Here is a 13,720-nt window from a genome sequence, read left to right as displayed (position 1 = left end):
AACATAAGGTTATTTTGGTTGCACAAGAAGAAATTCCTTTTAAAAATCTAAAAATAAAAACTAAAAAACACAAAAAATAATTATCAAAAAAAATTTCAATCAAACAAATAAATAAATAAATAAAAACAACATACAGATACATTGTTAAATAGGTGCCCTTCAGACAGAAAATGTGCCTCTGATTCCATTACGGTGAATAGTGCTGATCTCTAACAGAGACGTCCTGATGATTCAGATGCACCTGGAAATGTGATGCCAGCACTATCAAGATCTCATGCGATCTGCTTTACCAACAGTACGTCATCCTACAGATGAGTCGGGCCGTGCCTGAGGGCCTCAGTTTGGTGCGGCCTGTGGGTTTGAGTCCAGACAGACAGACAGACAGACAGACGGAGGCTGTAATCTGCTCAGCTCAGAGAGGTGAGAGATTGTGACGAGAATCCTGTCACCTCAGTCACTGCAATCTTTCTCAACCGACTGATGCGTCATCACCGTCACTGAGGTTAAAAAATAACAAATGATTACAGGAATGACGTTTGCAGCGAACACAACTCATACTTACTTCATTACATTTAAAAATCTCTTTCAGACTTCATTTAAAGGAAGAGCTCACCAAAAAAATGACCCTTTGCTGAAAAAAAGTACTTACCCTCGGGCCATTTGACGTAGAGAGTATTTCTTCATCAGATTTACAGGAATGTAGCATCACATCACTTGCTCAGCAATGGATGCTCTGGAGTGAATGGGTGCCGTCAGAATGAGAGTCTAAACACCTGATGAAAACATCAGAATAACCCACACCACTCCAGTCCATCAGTTAATGTCTTGTGAAACCAAGTAGCTGAGTGTTTGTAAGAAACGAATCCATCATTAAGATGTTTTTTTAACTTCAAACTGTTGCATGTCTAAAATATGAGTCCATAATAACACTTTTCACTGGAGGAATCAATATTATGGATTATGGACTTGTAGATGTGATGGTTTGAAGTTAAAAACATTTTAATGATGGATTCGTTTCTCACAAACGCTCAGCTTTTGATGTTAACTGATGGACTGGAGTGGTGTGGATTATTGTGGTGTTTTTAATCAGCTGTTTAGACTCTCATTCTGACGGCACCCATTCACTGCAGAGCATCCATTGGTGAGCAAGTGATGCAATACTAGCTACATTTCTCCAAACCTGTTCCCATGATGAAACAAACTCATCTACATCTTGGATGGCCTGAGGGTTTTCACTTTTGGGTGAACTGTGCCTTCAAGTGTTTGGCTTTGTTTCCAATGCTTCTTTCTTTCGAATACAGACGAGCTCAGCTGCTGTCATATCACAGATGTGCGTCTTTCTTTTCGTTTGTAAGAGTGTGATGCAATGTTGATCCACCCTGGTGACTAATGCTGATCAAGTACTGTATGCTGCATGGGAAACGGTGGGGATGGCAGGGCTGCAGGGAATAATAGCCGCTGTTGATACTGGAGTGAATATTAAGACTCCTGTCAGCAAAGGTGGGAAGCCGTGCAGGATATGAGGGCGAGGGGAAAGGCGTGTATAATGAAAACGTCTGGATACGTCTGTTATGATTGTAAAGTGCTGCTGACACCTTCCCAGAGACAAAACAAAGCTGTCAGTGTGGCGATTAAGGAGCCTGCCAGACGTGTGGGAAACATTTGTCTGGCGGATCATAAAAGTGTCCATTACAGAGATGCATCTGAAATCTGTTAGACGGCCCTGCGTGGCTTTTATCAAACAAGCAGAAAGTGTTTGGGGCCCTTTTGTAGAGAACATTTTTGTAATCAGTGCACATTTACACAACTATCTACTCTAGATTGCAATGAAAATCACTGGAGAACACACACACAAACACACCAAATGTTATGAAGAAACCCAGATAATAAAGCACAGATCAAATGAAAGTTTAAAACACTACATAAAAAGTTAAGAACATGTCTTCAGTGTATGATGCTTTATAAACTTTGCATATAAAATAATACTATCCTATAATACTAACTTTTACTTTATATTTTTAAATATGTTTGTTTCATTTTTCCTTTACTTATATTTGTTTTTAGCAGTTATTTTATTATTGATTCATATTAATTTATTTAGTACTTAACATCACATATTTTCAGTTTATTACAATTATATATATATATATATATATATATATATATATATATATATATATATATATATATATATATATATATAGTTAATAATCTTATTGTCTCAAACTTATTTAAACTTACTTATTTGAGTTACAAATTTTCCAATTTTACTCTTACTTTAGATTAAGCTTTTTCTTCTAATGTTTAAATGTTATTTTATTCCATCTTTATTTCAATTAAAAACAATATTTGTAGTTAACAGTAATAATCCTGGTCTCTAGACGTTCACTTTGTTTCCTTATTATTATTTATGCTTACTATTAATGTTTGTGCTTTAACCACATTTTTATGATTTATTTTCTATATATATATATAAATCACAAATAAATCACAGAGTAGGAAAAAACTAACACAGTACCACAGTAATAGTAAACAAAAAGCTTTTAATGCTTTAAATAAAAAACAATAACAGTGCAGTTTTTTTTTTTTCTAATTTTATTTTTGTTTTATAGAACACAAGCATCATTTACTCGAAAAGAAATGTATAAATAATATAGCCAATATTTCCTATCTGACTTTTTATTTATCTTTATGTTGACGTTTTTATTAAATATAATTTGTGTTCTCTTTACCATATGCTTTCTTGTTCGTTCGGAGCTAGCTGGACAGAGGAGGGCTGTAACATGCTGTAGTTAGTAGAAAGGCAGGTTAGGTCTGAAGCTGCGCAGGTGGCGTCACGCGCTCGCCGTATATAACAGCGCGCAGGCGCGTCGCGAGAGAGAAACACTTCTGAATACAGAGCGCACGAGCGCAGACCCGCGAGACACATCCAGAGTTATTAACCACACAACGCACGAGTATTCAGTCATCATGCCGGCCACAGAGAAGGACCTGGCGGACGACGCGCCGTGGAAGAAGATCCAGCAGAACACGTTCACGCGCTGGTGTAACGAGCACCTGAAGAGCGTCAACAAACGCGTCGCGGACCTGCAGCTGGACCTGAGCGACGGACTGCGACTCATCTCTCTGCTCGAGGTGCTCAGCCAGAAGAAGATGTACAGAAAATATCACGCCAGACCCACCTTCAGACAGATGAAGCTGGAGAACGTGTCCGTGGCGCTCGAGTTTCTGGACAGAGAGAATATAAAGCTCGTGTCCATCGGTGAGTTCCGCTGCTTCTGCTCGTGCTCGAGGAAAGTTGAGTCAAAGTGTCAGTAATACACGGTTAACCCTTTTGATGTGGGAGTAGCCTACCATTGTGTCGTGCTAGTAACTCATATTAATGTAGAGCTTGGTATTTAGTGTGAATTCAGGTTCAGTTAACCTTTGAGGTGACTGGAAAAGTGGTTTAATTACCATAAATGAACCTTATATGTGACCCCGGAACACAAAACCGGTCATTAGGGGACAGTTTTGTGAAATTGAGATTTATGCATCATCTTATGCAAAGCTGAATAAATAATCTTTCCATTGATGTATAGTTTGTTATGAAAGGACAGTGTTTGTCTGAGATGCAACTATTTGAAAATCTGGACTCTGAGGGTGCAAAACATCTGAATATTAAGAAAATCGCCTTTAAAGTTGTCCAAATTAAGTTCTTAGCAATGCATGTTACTAATCAAAATGTAAGTTTTGATACATTTACGTTAGGAAATTTACAAAATATATTCATGGAGCATGATCTTTACTTAATATCCTAATGATTTTTGGCATAAAAGAAAAATCAATAATTTTGACCCATGCAATATATTGTTGGCTATTGCCAAAAATATTATACATGTGCTACTTATTACTGCTTTTGTGCTTCAGGGTCACGTACATGTGTAGTACAGCAAGGTACTTTAATGTGAACCAGGTGAAATGCCTTGATATTTTACAGTTTTAGTTTCTGTAATAGTAATGTAAGATTCATTGTGGAGTCTCATGTATATCACAGTACTAAGATGCATGTATTTCTATTGTGTAGTAAGCGTTCAATGACTTTGCCATTGTATAAACTAGAAAAATGCTAGAGATGTAGTAGTGTTTTTGTCGTTATATCTCACAAAGTTGGTGTCAGACAGAGATGGAGGTGGTGCTAAAGCATCATCATATATATATCTACCATCATCTTTATGGCCGGTTATAATAGGAATGCATGGATTTATTATGGTGCTTGTCAAAAAATAGTATGACTGTAGTGCCATATCCAGAAAAAAACATGGTAGTGTCACAGCATTTCTGTATGTATCTTTTTTTTTTCTTTCTGTCTGTTGATTGATCAAGTACTGTGGTGTACAATAGATGTGTAACATGGAAGTACCCCTCAAAAAACACACATACACACGTTGTCTTTTTCTTCTCCCAGCCTTTTCTTTCTTCTTTCTCAACATCTTTGGTTTGTGCTGTTGCATCATGCGCATGTCGAAGAGCTGTTGAGATGATTCATTCACAGCAGATAAGAGATAACATCCACCCAGTGTCTATTGATTCTTACTAGATTATCAGTCGTATCTCTGCTGGTTTTCCTTATTTGGGCCAGCGTGAGAAAGTTGCAACATTAATTGCATTCTTGTGTTCATTAAAATTTAGAAATCCGGAAAATTCCAGGATTCCAGAGGCTTAAATATTAAGATGTAGTTTCACAATGCTCGTGTTTGGTGCCAAACACCTTTGCCTGGTTTGTTACATTCTTGAAGCCGATCCAAATTCATCAGACTGCATTTGTTATGGCTTTACGTGAATTCTCACGCTGTCGCTGTTGTTTTACGTGCCAGTGCTTGTGTAAATCCTGGAAATAGATTATGAACATTCATTAAACCTCAGAACAGGTGCTTACTGTCACTTGTACAGTCGGGGTGAGGACTTTTCCTCCATATTTGGCAATCAGTTGTTTGCAAAATGCATGCAAACATTGTCATGACAACGCCTAATCAGATTTCCTTGCAGTTCTTGTCCGCTTACGTATGTTTGTGAGCAAATAAATGACATCAAAGTTCACGTTTGTGATGAATTTTAAGGTGTGAGCGCTTGAGGAAGCGTCAGGCTGGACTTCCTGTTGTATGTGTTTCTGTGCGTCTCCGAAGCAGAGGATGAGCTCTGGGTTATTCATCATTCTTTGCATAGATATTTTCCCAAGCTTGATGTGTCTTTGGAGAGCCGTGGCGTGTCAGTGCGGTGACCTAATAAGCAGTCACCCATGCACTGCATCAGACTTCTCCATTCATCTGAGGCAGTGGGAGTAAGTTGCATTCAGATCTGAAGGTGCATAAGATAGAGAGGATTGGATGGAGGACAAACTTTGTCAGTACAAAAGGTGCTCAAGGACGTTTTAAAGAATTTTTAGCACACATTTATTTTTCTCCTGAGGCTTGACATTATTTGTTGTTGTTGTTGGTTTTGTGATGGAAACTTTTTTTTCTCTCTTTTTTTTTTTTATATATGCCCTGTTTTTGCTGCTGTGCTTTTAAGAAACACCCCTTTTCATGGTTTGTATATAGCTGCAAATTTGTTGTTTGTTTATCTATTTTAATTTTTTCTCCCTTTTTTATTTTTATTGCATTTTTTTTTGTCCATTTATTTTATCATTTTTATTTTATAATTTTTATTTATTCTTATTTTATTTTTCTAATTAAATATAATATTTCTATTTAAATACATTTTGTTGTTTCACTTGTATTAATTTATTCATATACAATGTTAAAAATACATATTATACATTTTTGATATATAATATTTTAATTTTATTTATATTTTTTAATTTTATATATTTTTAAAATTTGTTGTTTGTTTGTTTATCTTTTTAAATTTTTTCTCCCTTTTTAAAATTTTTATTGCATTTGTCCATTTATTTTATCATTTTATTTATTCTTATTTTATTTTTCTAATTAAATATATTTCTATTTAAATACATTTTGTTTTCACTTGTATTTATTTATTCATATACAATGTTAAAAATACATATTATATATTTTTGATATATAATATTTTAATTTTATTTTAATTTTTTATTTTATATATTTTTTTTTGTTTTTCATTTTCAATTATTTAGCATTTTTTCAAATATTTGTAATTTATTTTTAACATTATATATCTTATTTTTTTCTATTTATGATGTATTTTTTAATAATGTTTTTTAATTCATTTATTTCTCTTTATTTATTCATATACAACACTAGAAATGTATATTATTTAGTGATCCTTCCAAAAGTTCAACCCTTCGATTGCACAATAGGCGTGTAAATGGATGTTCATGTGTTAATGCGTTCATCTGTGTGAAGGAACCAAGTTGGAAGTTTAGATCAACTCATTTTTCCAGTGTGAACTTAAAAACAAAAGAAGAAAGAAAATTGGATTTCCTTATGAGTCCTTTATTGAACACTCTTCCTTGTTGCTGTCTTTACACTCTTTTACAGTAGTTGTGTCACACAGGACATGCATGGAGAATCTCTTTAGTTCGGGATTTACACAGACACTTCCTGAATGACGCTATCTTCCGCTCCAGATACAGTCGGTGGGGCGTTTTTCATTCACACACATTTGGACCTGTGTGGAAAGGTTGAGCGTTATCGTGAGGTTCGGTGCCCAGACTTTCCACTCTTTGGAAGGGCAGCTGTGTTCAGAGATGGGTGAGAAGTCCCAGCTAAACAAACACGAGAAGGTCACAGCGTCTGCTGTTTTGACCGTGAATCTTTGCCAGTGTTTTTGTTTCTCTCTCTAATGTCAAAGACAAGAAGGCATAATTGAAAAGGTCAGTTGAAGAACTTTATGGCCTCTTCTAGTCCAGAATAAGCTGTAAAGTGGTCTGGACTTGAGCTGAGTGGCTAATGTCATAATATCATGTTTTGCACAGCCCATAGTCCGTTTCTAGCCAGTTCCCCTGTCATTTCGGTCCTCCTTTGTGCTTTTTTATTTTCCCCCCAGGCCTCTGCGAGTGTGGTTGGACATGATCGCTGTATACCGTATCAATTAAGTTCCAAAATATGTCTTTGATCATCATGTGGTCTTCAGCCGCCCCCAAAATTAGCCCCAGTGGTTCTACTGATGTTCTGAAGGCAGTTCTTGCTGAGTCAGTCAATTAACTCTGACTCTGCTCTGACATTTGTCCTGATTTTTCCACAGTTAGAGGGAAGTGACGGCTTGAAGACGTGATTGAAGTCATGCGGGTGGTGGTCAAAGTGTCTTTAGGGTCGTTCACCATTAGTTTTCCATTAGAGAGGTGTGCGATGAGGATGTGCTGATGAATGACATCATGCCGTGGCCTCGTTAGTTAGTGTGCACTGAACCATTAAGCGTCTTCCTGTCTGTGCTTTGCAAGGTGATGCACATTTGCAAATTTTATGATGTTTTTGTATGCAAAGTGAATTCAGTTTGTCATTCACAAAACTGATGGTTCGTTCCCTTTAAAACAAGGAATGTTTGTTAAAGTAAATAAAGTTTCCATGAAATCAAAACTAACCCTAAGATCTAGAAAACTATAGCTAAGATCCTTTACAAGTTACCTTTTGTTGCTTGGCACCTTGTAATCAACACGCACCAAAAAAAAAAAGAACAGTTTTTTTACATTTGATTACAAATATCATTAGCTATATAAAATAATATTCATAATAATATTAGTTGTAAAGTTTGTATATGTAAATTATATATGTGACCCTGGACCACAAAACCAGTCATAAGGGTAAATATTTAGAAATTGAGATTAACACAACATCTGAAAGCTGAATACATATGATCAATATTAATGATCAACTATTTGAAAATCTGGAATCTGAGGGTGCAAAAATATATCTAAATATTGAGAAAATCATCTTTAAAGTTGTCCAAGTGAAGTTCTTAGCAATGCATATTACTAATCAAAAATTAAGTTTGAATATATTTACGATAGGAATTTTACAAAATATCTTCATGGAACATAATCTTTACTTAATATCCTAATGATTTTTTGCATAAAAGAAAAATCAATAATTTTGACCCATACAATGTATTTTTTTTACTTACTGTACACTTAATTTAAAGGTTGGCAATGTCAAAATTCAACATATATTACAGTATACAAATTTTCCCTGTCCGATTCCAGTTCCATTTAAATGAACTGATGTTTTTTACTATTTTACCTTCATTGAATGTAGTGTTGCTGGAAGGTAGTAAGTAATGCTAGTCCATCAATCAGCATGTGCTTCAAAGTTGATGTTTTTTACACTATCAATAACATTTGGCTTTTCAAGCAGGAATGAGCTGGTTGGCCAAATAGTCCCTTGAGGGCTAAGACACTTGTTCATTTCCCTAAATTAATGAAATATAAAAACTGGTATACTTATAACCATGTGTACACACACTCCATAAAGCCCCTATTTTACAAATAATAATGCAGTCAGGAGATTGTGTGATGCAATGAGTGGTTTCCACATTTTTCCACCTGTGCACTAAATAATCTAACCCTCATACTCGCATAACAATAGCAGTCTATTTATTTAGTGGTCCAAGTTGAAGTCAGTATGTATATTAATGACAATATGGGACAAATATAATGTAATTTAGTGGCGGCAGGTGCTGCACGCTTGGTCACGTGTCGCACCAGAACTGTTTTCGGAACCGAAACTTAGAAATTGCTCACGGTTCCGGTTCTTTAAAAAACAAACAAAAAAAAAACAGTTTTTAATTTCTATTTATTGTGCATCTCTTCTCGATGGTAGTGTGACGAGTTCGGCTTGCTGCGGGAATCGAAATTGCTGTCCTTCTTCCAAAGCTAGCAACACAGAGATGGCTTGTTAGAGAGGCTCGAGCCTGGAAGATGCAGAAATCTTGTTCCTGCTCGCATCTTCTGCTCTCAAGCTAAACACAGGATTCTCCAGGCTCTGCTCATGCTCATGGAATTCACTGGTGTTTAATGTCCTTTAATCACAACAGCCACCGCAGGCCTCCCTCAGAGATCAACCCAGACAGATCCAGACTGCAGTCTGCACAAACAAAGAGACTGCTGCTTTTTCAGTTCCCTCTTGATTTGGTTCTCAGTGAGAAGAGTGCTGCTTGTTGGCCTATGTGACAAAATGTTTACTGTGCTTGTTTGTGCACTTTAACCAACGTTTATTTCTAAATATCAATATGACTATAAAATAAGATAAAGTAGTTTTACTCTAAAGTATTATTTACTTATTTGTTTGGTGGTTTTATTTGTATGTCATTGACAAATCACAACTTTTTTTGGCATAGTAACAATTTTTTTTTTTGGTCATTTGATATTTGGCCAAATATTTGGAAATATTAATAAGAATAATTTCACTGTAAAATAAATAGTGTATATAAGATTGTGGCCATTATTGTTGTTTTTGTTGTCGTCATATTGATATTTGGCCAAATATGTTGCTAATAATAATAATACTATTATTATTAATATTATTATTTCTTAAAATATTTATTTCTTATTTCTTAAGTGTATATAGAAAATGTATTATTCTTATTCTTGTTATTATTGATATTTGGTTAAATATGTTGCCAATAATAATGAAAAAAAGGAAGAAATTATTAATAATAATTATTTTTTAATTCTCTGTAAAAAAAATATATATTATTATTGTTGTTGAAATTTGGACACATGTTGGCAATAATAATGAAAAAATTAAGAAATTATTTTTAACAAAAATTATTTCTTAATTTCACTGTAAAATATATTATTGTTATAATAGTCATTGATATTTGGCTAAATATGTTGGCAGCAATAAAAATAACAATACAATTATTTATAATATTGTATTTCTCTGTAAAATAAAAATCAATTGCAAAAGAAAATAACATATTTTATTTTTATAAACTGTAAAGAGTATAACTGTAAAGTTACAATACTAATATTTATTGCTGTTTTAATTTGTTATTTCCTTTTTCATTAAACATAAGGCCTTTAATCTTTTCTTTTGTTGACAACAACCAGTTTATAAGCGTGGGCAGATAATGATTCAAATTGAGTCTCATCTCGTTGTAATGTTTGTTGCTCGTGCATTTGTTGCCGGTAAGAGTAAGAGTACGGTAAGAGTAGCTCGGGGATTTTTGGAGTGCGTTTGTGAAGGACTTAGTCACACATGAGCTGCCATCCAAAGCCGAAGAGGTCCGAGTCGCCCAAGATTTAAAACTTCCCCTCGGAGACATTCAGAGCGAATTAAGACGTCTGAAAGTGTTCCCAGGGCAAAGGCTGATGGAAAAGCGTATTAATAAAAACTTGGACTGTGGTCCTTCTGAGCGCCAGCTTCCCCACCAGAGAGTTGAAAGAGTTTTGTTTGGAGTGGCGTTAAATTATGCTTTAATTTCAGTATCATGTTTAATCTGTTGTAGATCGATTTGGAGCGAAACAAGCGGTTTCCGTCAGTTCTTGTGGGTTGGATTGTCTCTTGTCATTATGGTGACGTTTGTCTCTGAATGGTCTTAGGTTGAGAGTTTCAGAGTTTTTCCTCATTCATTTAAGACGTTCCCTCTCGGCTGCATTCAGACCTGTAGAGTAACGTGTGGGATTATGGGAGCTGTGACATGAGTTGCTCTGATGGGTTTTTTTTTGGTTGCACTGAACTGTGTTTGTTTCTTTGGCTTTGACATCAAGGTTTTCAGGAGTTGTTCTGACAGGCCGCTGTATGATCAGATGTTTAGGGTGTGGACGTGCTCTCTAGACAAGAGTTTCTTGGTTGAATTTGTATTTGTAGAAGCAACCAGGCCAGAAAATATCAGTAACTATCATTTAAACTCCTTCATCCAACCAAAAACATTTTTGGCTTTTGTATCTTAATTGGTGTTTACGACTATGCTTTTTCTGTATTATAATAGTTAATTCTATTCCATTATATCATGTTTTTATATATGTTATTGTTATTGTTATTATTATTATTATTATTATCAGAAGTAGTAGTATATTAATTTCTTTTATTTATTTTAAGTTTTTAGTAATAAAAATCATGCAAGAGCAATGATTTAATTTAATAGACATTGTATATTATACTGACATTTCAGAAATTGTATTTATTCTATCATATTTTTACATGATTTTTAATAATAATAATCATTCTTTTAGGTAAATATTAATAATGTCTTATTACACTTTTGTTTAGTAGCAATAATAGTCATTAAATATTTATTATTTAAGACATTTTATAATTCATATCTTATTTCTACATTATTAATGTCTTATTTTATTGCTAATTTTTAGTAATGATTATAATAAAAGAATATGAATTATTATTTAATACACATATTATCTAACAGAAATTTCAGAGATTAATTTAAATTTAATGCCATTTTATCCTATGTTTATAATAATAATAATAATATCATTATATATTATTATTTTTGTATAATATTTTTTATAATAATAATAAATTATCATTATTTGAAATAATGTGTAATTAATAGTGAAATATTAATAATGTATTTTGTCACTCATTTTTAAGTAATTATTATTATTTAAAAGTCAAATTGTAGTCATGGTAATCACAACATTTTTGGTCAATTTGTTCAGCACTACATACAAGCAGCAAACGTTAAACCGACTGTATTAAAGAGTTAAAGACGTTCCCGACAGCATTTGGGATTGTTCTGCAGAGACCCACGTCCTATTTATTTATATAGCACTTTATACAATACAGATCGTGCCAAAGCAGCTTCACAGTAATACAATTACAGTGTAAAGATTGCAAGATCATCAATTATTAAACAAATTCAATTTATAAAGCAGCTCTAGACAATACAATAGTGTCATTGTTATTCAGCTCAGTTTAGTTCAATGTTGATTCAGTTCAGTTCAACTAAAGTCAGAGTTGCAAAATTCAACAATTACGAAACCACAAGCAGCTCTACAGAAGACAGAGTTATTCAGTGTAGATGTTACAAATTAGGTTAACTAACCATCTGAATTTTAATTATTTTTTAAACCCAAAGAGGGAAAACTATGGAAGCTTGTTTCAACCACAGAATAAAATGATAAAAAAGGTCATTGTGACTCTTTCGCTCACAATTGTCTTTTTATCACACAATTGCAAGTTTACATCTTACCATTTGGAGTAATTTCTGAGAGTTCTGAGAAAAAAGGGAAAAAAGCCATAATTGTGAAAGAAAAGGTTGCAATTACCTCTATCTGGTGATTTTTTATTTTTTTTTGTCATTTATATTTTTTCTTATAAATTCAAATTTTACATCTAGTAAATTTAATTATTTGTCTTTTTTCCTCACAATTGCAAGTAAATATATAATCTATTATATATAGATAAATATATTATCTTTATATCACATGATTCTGATTCTCAGAATTCAGATTTAAAATTTTAGGGTTTTTTTCCCCTTCAAAATTCTTTTGGTTTTGACTTTTTCTGAATTTTATTTTACTTTTTTTTTTTTTTTTTTTTTTTTTTTTCACCTGATTTCCAATTTTACACCAATTTTTTTTTTCACCTTTGAATTCTGATTTTACATCTTTTTTTTTTTTTTTTTTTTTTTTTTTTTTTTTTTGGTCCACGGAATAAAAATGTGATTATGACTTTCATGTTTATATCTCACGATTTGGAGCATTACGCAATTGTCAGAATTGCAAGAAAAAAGCTAAAATTGTGATATAAAAAGTCATGATTAGCTTTGTTTTAATCCCATAAGTAAACAACCTTCAATAGAAAGAGTTGTTGGAATAAGTAGCATATCTTTTATCGAGCCGCTAATTAAGCTTCAAAAGAATAAGCCACACCTAAAAGGCGCTTTGACAGGAAGAGCCACTCTGAACTACCGGAAGGAAACCTGTGATTCTGCACATGGATTTATGTGATAATTCGGTACAATCCACTTTTGTTTTGTAGTCTAAAAGAAGCAACAGGATGCAGGGCTTCGCTAATGCGACCCTAACCAAAGTTCAGTTCCTCGCAGCGATGCCAGAAGCCGCTGATGCAGAAACCTCACATTCCTGCAGCAGAACGGATTGCATCACAGTTTCTGTAATGTGTCCCAGATACTGTCATTCTGCCCTCGGTCCAAATAACAAACCTGAAAGTGGAAAACCAACACGTACGGGAGCGTTCAAAGAGGCGAGACCTTGAGCAAATATTTCAGGGTTGCTATAGAACAACCTCTGCAATAATATTCTCAGTCACGCTGCGTTAAAACATGCATGAGAGCCAGAGAAGGTGAGCTTGCCTAAAACAACCCCAGCTTTCTGTGGAACCCATCCACATGTTTCACCTCCGCACAGCATTCTACCCCCCCCTCCATACTATCCGCCCGTCGTTACGTTAACCTCTTCCATTACGCTAAGTCTGACCGCATGGGGTTTTTCACACAGCCTCAACCCGAGGGAGTGTTTTTAGGTCAAAGTGGGAAATGCTTCTCCCGTCTGCTTGGTAGCAAAGGTCAGATTGCATTGTTTGCAATGAAGCTTTGACCTTCGGAGGCCAATGCAAGCAGCGAAAGCAAACAACGTAATTGACGTCAGCCTAAGACGAAGCCATTTCTCTTTCTTAAACTGACTGGCTTTGTTTCCTAGACGGAGAAGTTTACAAGCGTCTCTGGTTTCCTACATGAGTGCCGCATGTTATCTGGATTACATTAACGCTTCAGTCACCATGTCGCTCTGTAAGCGCTCGCTCTGCTGTTCTTTAGACCCGTGCAGTGGGTCAGTATGTGATTT

At 34.4% G+C, this 13,720-nt stretch overlaps 1 protein-coding gene across 1 annotated transcript in view; it reads left to right on the top strand.

Annotated features, from left to right (window-relative positions):
* Positions 1 to 2,840: 2,840 nt before the first annotated feature.
* The window catches only part of LOC109063319 (filamin-B-like), a 94,455-nt gene continuing 83,575 nt past the window's right edge, over positions 2,841 to 13,720 (top strand). Inside the window, 1 exon segment of the mRNA XM_042734611.1 lies at positions 2,841 to 3,262. Coding sequence (XP_042590545.1) covers positions 2,971 to 3,262 — 292 coding nt within the window. The 5' untranslated portion in view covers positions 2,841 to 2,970.

This window comes from Cyprinus carpio, chromosome B11, assembly GCF_018340385.1.
Source record: "Cyprinus carpio isolate SPL01 chromosome B11, ASM1834038v1, whole genome shotgun sequence".
Lineage (NCBI taxonomy): Eukaryota > Metazoa > Chordata > Actinopteri > Cypriniformes > Cyprinidae > Cyprinus > Cyprinus carpio.
The sequence above is the reverse complement of the archived record's forward strand: the minus strand, read 5'-3'. Positions and strand labels throughout refer to the sequence as shown.